Source organism: Alligator sinensis, unplaced genomic scaffold, assembly GCF_000455745.1.
Source record: "Alligator sinensis unplaced genomic scaffold, ASM45574v1 scaffold115_1, whole genome shotgun sequence".
Lineage (NCBI taxonomy): Eukaryota > Metazoa > Chordata > Crocodylia > Alligatoridae > Alligator > Alligator sinensis.
Window position 1 is genome coordinate 1281872 of NW_005841895.1, and position 8717 is coordinate 1290588.

Here is an 8717-nt window from a genome sequence, read left to right on the forward strand (position 1 = left end):
CACATTTTTTTTTCCTGTGGTAAAAATGCAACATGAGCAGATGGCAAGTATTAACACACAAAATACAGTGCCTGCTAGAAGTTGATTTAACAATGCTCTAGGTTTCTGTCACTGGCTTTCAGTTAGTTAAGTAGTGTTTACAAGTTAATGAATTTGTTCCACTTGAAATATTTGATGGTATGTGCTGAGGTTTAGCAGTAAAGGGATCCTTCAGGAGTAATCGAGGAATGCATTAGGTTTCTAGACACTCCGGTTATGGTTTCCCCCTTTTGACAAATTTTAGCATTTTCACCGTTAATATGGGGCTGCGAAGGAGTAGAGTGAACTGTTAGATGATAAAACCCAGCATTTCTCTTCCATCAGTGATTCCACTGTGAACCTTGCAATGATAGCATGCATCATACTAACTCCCATCCTCTACTAGAGTTTGCTGTTTTATTTGTATTAAACGTCCATAAGCCTTAGGCGAGGATTTGAAAAACAAAGACAATTTTATGGAGCAAATCAGGCAGCATTCTGTGTTACCATGTAGCCTGTTTGTTTGCTTGTATTGGAAATATGAATGCAAAATATTAAACAGGCTGCCACATACAAATTGGCTCATGCTTGGCAGCAAAGATGCATACAAGGGCATGATAAAATTCAGATCCTGTAGAAGATTTCTTGCTAATACGCTGTGTACTTCAAGCCAAAATCTAATCCAACCTGAACTGTCATATTCATATTCGGAAACAAAATTAATCTATTTCTGATGGCTGTGGTTCAGGCAGAAAGAATATTGGCTATGTATTGTTGCAAGCTATGGCATAACATTTGTGATTAATATTTTATATAGTTCTCCAATCCTGCAATAACCATGCCAGTGTGCCTCTAATTGGAATATGCAGTCTGTCAAAGCAACTTGATTAATTTCTTGAAGTTGCTATCACTGTGCATATCTTCCCAAGCCAGTGATTCTCTACCAGGGTGCCTTGAGATCCTTGGAGCGGTGTTGTGGAGTGCCACTTAGCGCTGTTAGGTATGCAAACATGATTCACACGATAAACCCAGAGATTTCAAAAAGAAATCCACATTTGTGGTCTTTCTGAGTTATTTGAAACAGAAGAATTGCTCTATTATTTTTCAATAGTCAAAAAGAGTAAAAATTAAAAGCTACATTTTCTGAAGTGTGCCTGAAGTCTATAAAGGTTGAGAATCACTGTCCTAAGTCTTCCACTACAAAAAGTATATAGGCATGAGTGCACCAAAAGAGTTCATGCTTTTCAGTATTATTTGACCATTTGCAGCCAAATAAGAAGGATTTAATTGATGGTTTTGGCACAAGTCTTTCAGATTGTAGGATTCTGAAACTGTAGTTTGGCCTCTTATTAGGGCATTTAAAAAATATATTGCTTAGTTTCATAGCACCTTTATTCAATAGAAAGTGAAGGCGATCCATAAAATTTCAACTTCCCATTTGAAGAGAAACCAGAGTGAGCTCACTTTTGACTTTAAAGAGGTGCTCAGGCTGTCAGAAAAGAGAAAGTGAAACTGCTTAAGATATTTGTGTGTTTATCATTCATAACTGAAAATAGGCAGTGATTTACCCTATCCTTAAACGAGGCTTCCCTCTACAGAAATAAACAGTGTATAATGAAGCGGTGAGATGGCCACTGAGAGCGCATTTGTGGGTGACAGTAGTACAGCTTGCTTGGCAGCAAGGCCTGAGGTGAAATGACTTTATCTATCTAAGGAGCAGTATAATTAACCTGCAGTGCATTTCCTGAAGTGTCCTAGATGCTCTTATCACATGGAATTTATACATGGAAACTTGACTAGTTAGCCCATACATTTTACCGGGCATTTATGGATATCTGACATCATTAGGAGCCAATCAGAAAGCACTTTCTAGGACAGAATTTAAAAGCCTTTCATAAATATATTTATATTCAGTGCAGATACATTTTTTTGTAACATTCATTTTGTCGCAGTCAGTGTCAACATGATTTGAAAACACGTGAAAACAATTTCCTTGCCCCTGTTTTTTAATTTAGTTTTGCTGCAAAATTCTCTAAGAGAGGAAGCTTGGTATGCTATAAAAACTGTGATTGTAAAATGAATTTACTTCCATAATAGCAGTAACGCTGCAAGCTCATCGTCAGTGGCTCTTACTCTCTCTACGCTACGTTGCTCCTGCTCAAACACACCCAAACCTGCAAATCTTCCTAAAACTGCTTCTGAAACCCTCTGGATTGCCAAGAACAGAAAAACTCGAATAGTCTCCAGAAAAAGTGTGTGTGTGCACACTTCTCTAGCCAATAGCAGCAAAGGATTCCTCCTGGCCTGCCTGGAAATTTCTAGTCCTTTCTCTCTGGTTTAGCTGATTGCAGTTGCTGTGTCTGGCAGTTGCTATTACGCAGCGTTTCAGTATAGTTTACCCAGTAGAGCTCAGCCTGCAGGAGTCGCCAGGATTACTGCAGCTTTCCTTCGAGCTGCCCATCCCCCAGCCATACTGCAGTGCCAGTTCCATGGTGTGTGTGTGTGAGGGAGTGTGTGAGAGAGGGAGTGTGTGTGTGTGTGTGTGTGTGCATGCATTTCTTTCACATAGTCGTAGACAGACTATTTTTATTCTTCATTAGCTGGTGGAAGCTTGCCATATTGAATAGGAGATTTCAGGCTCCATTCACTAATATTGTATGTTCTTGAAAGTAATGTTAGCCTCCTCCTCCCCCTCCCTTCATCAGATTTTGTTCAACTCTTTCATTGCCAAAGTACGCTCCATATTGGAAACATGTAGGCTGGTTTGTTTTTCTAAACACAGCAATTGCCCTTTTGTATCAAGTTTATCAAGCAAGATCTAGGCTTCTTTTTGTAGCAAACTCTCTCTGATGTGGTTGTGCATTGCATTGGAGTCAGTGGGTACTTGCATCCTGCCCCTAGTGATGAGAAGCTAGTGCTGGAAACAATCTCTGCTATGGTGTTAGCAGGTCACATTCTCAGATGCACGGAGAACAAAAGGCCTGCCTGGAAGATGAGTTTCGAACCATCTCCATTAGCCTGGTTTTGTCACCAAGAGTTACTGCTAAACAGCTGCCTGCCAAGGGATGCTGAGGAGACTTTAATTTTAGCATGGCCAGAGATTCAGGTTCTTGTTGATACTACCATAACCATTACCATGCCACATCTCAACTCCAGTACCTTACCTGAAGTCATGTTACTCCAGAAGCTTGAATACAGTGTATTGTCTGGTTTCACTCAGCTTTTCTGGGTAGATCTATACTCCTATTTAGGGTTGATCTTGAAGTGGTTGTGAACCAGCCCCAGCCACATGAACCATGCTTCCCCATCTATATCACATCTGTAGGCTGCATCAAAGCTTAGCACCTTGTAGTGTTAATTCCTCAAGTGCCGTAGCACTAAGGTGGGCTCTGGGATACATATATACTTGTCTCAGAAGATGAGAGTAGAGAGGGTTGGTAGTGCGTAAGGCAGCAATAAGAACTGTAGGATGGCTCTGGCAGGCTTTGTATGTGAAAGGCCTGTATAGCTAGGTGACTACCCAATGGTACAGAAAGGGGCAAACAGGGTTGGGCCAACCTCAGACTCCGAGTTTAAGCAGAGCTTGTGGGATCAGGCTGGACTGCTGCTGGAGGCTGAGATAAAGGGTTGATGGTGAGGGAGCATAGGCTTCCAGGCGCAACCTTTCGATTGACTCCAGGGACAATGCTCCCTTCCCCCTGTGTCTCTGAGTTAGCGTTCTTTGAGTATCTCTGTTCATTAGACATCGGGGCATTGTTGAACATTTTCTCAGATTGAACTTCATTTTATTATTTTTGCCCATATTTCTAATCACTTTTGGGGCTTCACCCTACCAAGTGTGATTAGTGCTCTCAGCTCCAATTGCCTTCAGTGGGCAGAGCCCTGCACCCTTTATCATTGGATCCTTTGTACCATTATATTATTTCTTGGCTAATGCTGGTTTCTGGCAGAATCTTGAACATCATCATAAATTTATATGGGGGGGGAAATGTTCTTTTGAAGCCATGATTTTTACAGAGTTCTTGCATGTCCTTAGGATCTGAAGAAAATCAAAGATCAACCTCTACAAGACTTTTAGAGAGTGATTTTTTTTTTCAATTGGTTCTTTACTTTTACTACATGCACATAGCTTTGTGCTATAGTATGTCTCAACATACCATTACAAAAATAAACTCCATATACTCCCCTCCTTTCCCTGTTTCTTAGAGTTTATCAAGAGAAGAATTAAGTTATATGTAAACATATGATTTACTTGTCTGTCTGTGTACTATACATATCTTTTAAAATATACTAAAATAGTAATGCTGGGCATGTTTGCAGTGTGCATGCTGTGTTGATTCCTAGCCTATTACATACTCGCTTGCTGCACAGCTGGCCGCTGGGAAGTGTAGGTGGATAAATTACCAGGTAGGACACAACCCAACTTCTCTACATATTATGTTGTGTTGCAGGAACAATTTTAAACATAAAACAACATTTGTATACTTAAGGTTTTAAAAAGACGGGTGAGCTTCGCTATCCCCATTCTACAAATAGCAAAACTAAGGCATAGAAAGGCAAAGTCTCTTGTTCAAGGTCACATGGTGAATCAATGGCACATTGGAATTAGATCCAGGAAGTCCTGACTCCCAGTGCTGAGCCACAGCCATTGGGCTACACTGGTTCATTTTGGGAGCCTTCTCTATAATTCCCTCTACAAGTGATAAGAATCTTTCCTGTCTGTAATTCTGTTTCAGAGATATTATTATTTGTATTTAGTTCTTATTTGTGACTTCAGGAAAAAGGGAAGGCTGGGCTTTGGTTCTTGGGGACCTTAGCAAACACTGAATATGCAAAAGCTTCCAATAATGTTTAAGTGTCTTAAATAAGGAAATGTATTAGGATGAATTAGTTTGCAGAGGGCCCTAAAATGTTGGGTCTCTTTCTGTTCTGATGTTGCATTAAAAATAGGGAATTTACTGCAAAGACTGATAGCTCCAGGGCCTGCCATTTTGTCCCACAGAGCAGGGACTTCCCAGGCAAAGGCAGCACAAGCCCAGCCATTGTTCCTTAACCCACTGCTGGAGAAAACAACCTCCTGGGCAAAAGTTTGTTCTTTCTCCATAGCTGTTCTGCCTTTGGCATTACTGCTGGAGATGCTGCTGAATAGAAGCTCCAAAGATGGTTTTGCAGTGGGGATGCTTGTCCACTAGCGACTAAGCAGAGCCTCACTAATTCATGATGCAAGTAAATTTCAGGCAAGCAAACCAGCTGTTTTTCAGTGTTGGACATAGAAAATTGTCTGGCAGTTGTCTTAGCCTTTGTACTCTTCAGATTGGCCAGCAGTGTTCTTGATGAAGTAAGTGCAGCTGCTCCTGCATTTATTTTAGCTTGTACAATAGTTTTCTACCCCTCTGTGCAATTTAAAGAGCCATAACATTGCCTGGGGAATGATCCGCAGGGGCCCAGAACTGCCGTGTTCCAAGGCTAGCGCTGACCTGTGGTCTTGGGCAAGTCACTTAACCTCACTCTTTTACGGTTATCCATCATAAAATGAGAATAGTGACCTGCCCTGGGGGATTAGTTAGTTAACTGGCCAAATTCTGCCTTCAGTTATACAGATACAGCCCCAGGTGTGGGAAGGGCACAGATGAGGGCAAGGGACTACTAGCCTGTGGCTTGTAAAGCACTCTGCAGATGGAAAGTGCTAGGCATTATTATTATTTATTTGCTCGACTCACTCTATCAGGTCTCTGTTTGGGCTTTTATGAGGATTAGCACAGAGAAGCAGCCCCAAGTATGTTACTTTTTTTGTTCAGAGCTAAATTCAGCGACTGTGTGTGCAGGAGCCAGAGCACTCCCTAGCACGAGGCCTTGGAGATGCAAACTGCCAGACCAATCACAAACAGAAACCTCCAAATGCATCCAGACCTTCATTTTTAAGGACATGCTCCTTCTGGCAACAGTGCACCAGAAGATGATATTAGTGAGAAACCAGGTCCCATAGATCAAAAGAAAAGAAACTGATGGATGACAAGTGCTTGAGCACTGACTTTTTGAATACTTTGCACTTAGAGCTAGTGCCTTTGTTGGGAGGAGCTAAGAGGCTATGCCTTAACTACTGCTCTCCACTGTCATTCAGATCTGTCCATAGCATCCTAACACACTGTCTCCTCTAAATAGTCCCTCTTTGCCTGCGCTGAAGACACAGCAAGATAATTACTGCCTTGTACAATGACCATAATGAGAAGATTCTTTAATGAACTAATGGCTACTGGCCTTGCTGGTGTTGTGGGGGGAGCATTACAGTAAAGGGAGCAAGACAATTTATTTTTAATGCTCTTTAAACATCTCACAGTAAATCACTCATTATTACTGGTGGAGTGAAATAGGCAAGTCATTACATATCGTGCTGTATTTTACTTGTTATGGCACAGTGGGTAAAAAACGCACTTGACTGTTGTCCCTGTCCTTAAAGAGCCAATAGTGAATATTTAGAACAAGAAGAGAGAGGTGATGGCAAAGCATAACAATCAGTATATTTGTACATATAGCAAACCAGCTTCAGGGCTTAAGGCAATCTGACTATAAGGCCAAGAGGAGACCTCCAAGTGGAAGTGATTGCCCCATCTCTGCCTGCCATGGGGCCACTTGCATCTTCCTCAGAGTATCTTGTCCTGGGCACCATCACAGGAATACCGCACTATAGGGGCCTTTGGTCCAGTCCACACTGACAGTTCCTATCTTGAGCAAGTAGGGCATGTTCCTTGTTGCTCTGATGTTGGGTAGGTGTGGGGATTGTCTTGGTTATTGTGTTGTAGGGTAAGGAAGATATTTGTCACATATCTATTGGAAAGTGTTTTTAAGCAAAATAATATAAAAATAACTTTTTTATTTGTAGTTCTCAATACTTTGCTAGGACAGAGTATGATTCTCTCTGCTTCCCCATTTTAAGGTTTGGGAAACTGAGGCACAGAGAAGCAACTCGCTTGAGTTCACACACTGGCAGAACAGAGGAATATGATTCAGATCCTGTTACTCTGAGGTCAGTGCCTGAGTATGAGAGAGAGTTTAGACAGAGTACAGAGCAAGGGAAGCAGTGCTTTAGGGATATGTTGGGGGCAGAGTTATGCAGGCTTGAAAGTAAGGATGTACTGGAATTTATTACTTTGGAGCAAAGGTCAGATGCTCAGCTTTTTGCTTTCTTGCACTTAATGAAGGAGAAATGAGGGTGACCATTTATTTTCTCAAGGTACCTGGGTGGGCATGCAGCCTGTAGTGGAAAGATACAAGCTCTTGATGTAGCTTTCCTTCTTGCTTCTTCTGTTGGCATTGCTGGCATATGACTCATTAGCAAAATCCCTGACACAGAATAGGTTGTCTTACTTTTTCATCCCCTTCCCCCACCAAACATACACTTTGTATGTTCGTATAGACAAAATGATCCTGGCATAATTGAAGATTTCCTGAAGAGGTAAGGGCATGCCTAATCTCTATCAACAATTCATAGATGCTAGGGTCGGAAGGGACCTCAATAGATCGAGTCCGACCCCCTGCATAGGCAGGAAAGAGTCCCTTGGGAGCCCGTTCCAGACCTTGGCCACTCTAACTGTGAAGTTCTTCCTAATGTCTAGTTCTACAAACTCAAACTGCAACATGTTCATTATGGGGAAAAATTAAAAATATAAACACATCCTCATTTTCCCAAATGGAAATGCCAGACAACATCTATTGTCATTCCCTGTGTTTGATTTGTTGGCTGGCTATCTGCCATTTTTCTGATTCTTGTCTTCAAACTTCTTGTCCTCGCTCTGTACTCCTGCCTCTACCTCAGCACTTTGCCCTTCCCTTGCACCCCTCGCTGAAGCAGTTTTGTTCCTCATTCATCTTCAAGGTTTGCTCCCCAGGTACAATTGTCTCTATTCTGTGCTCATTCAGTGTTGTAGGATCACTTTCCCACCTTTGCCTATCAATTCAAATTCTTCCTCCTCTGAAGTTTCACTTAATTATGGGAAAGGCATTTAAGAAGTTATGTAGCAGCTCTTGCTTCTTGCTCTCCATGGAAAATGTAGTACTTCCTTTCTTTTTTTCCTCCTGTTTTCCCTGCAGTTCTTTTTTATGCCTAATTTTACATCATAAGCCCCTGAAGATAGGGACTCCCTCCTTAATTGTACTAGTAAAGGTGTCTCATGCACCTGTGGAACCAGATAAACAACCTGAAACAGGCAAGAGTTCTGATTCTCATCCTGACTCTATTACGGACTAGTTGTGTCTGACACACACAACTGCACTCTTCTGCCTCAGTTTTTGCAGCTGCAATATAGGGACAGTAGTACCTGCCTATTTTGTAGGGATAAATCTTGAATGTATGCTTGAATGTTGCGCTGTTAATCAAGACAAATCCTGTTCCTGGTTAAATTCCTTTTACGCAGCTCTTAAGGCACAAAAGAGGGATGAAAGTTGCCTAGGTCATACGTGGATTCCCCTCAGCACAGGCTTCCCATGGGCAGATTCAGGATTTTGTAAAGTGTGTGTGGGGGGGGAGGGGGGATGGGAGGAGAACAGCAACTGGTACTGCAGGTGTGGTTGCACTCCCTTGCTCCCAGCTTCCCTTCCCCCACTGGGGCAGGCAGCCCATGTCATGGGAGCAGCAGTCAGAGGGTGTTTCAGCTAAGATCTCCCCCTCCCTTCCCCTTCATGCTCAGCACTCCCCTCCCATA

General features: G+C 42.1%; 1 protein-coding gene across 4 annotated transcripts in view; it reads left to right on the forward strand.

Annotated features, from left to right (window-relative positions):
* BCAS4 (breast carcinoma amplified sequence 4) overlaps positions 1-8717 on the forward strand; it is an 88816-nt gene that overhangs the window by 37925 nt on the left and 42174 nt on the right. The window contains exon 5 of one of the 4 annotated variants that reach the window (XM_006018164.2): positions 6953-7042. The exons of the other annotated variants lie outside the window; for them this stretch is intronic. Within the exon in view, the coding sequence (XP_006018226.1) occupies positions 6953-7021 (69 nt within the window). The 3' untranslated portion in view covers positions 7022-7042. The remainder of the gene's footprint in view (positions 1-6952; positions 7043-8717) is intronic. 4 annotated transcript variants of the gene reach the window in all.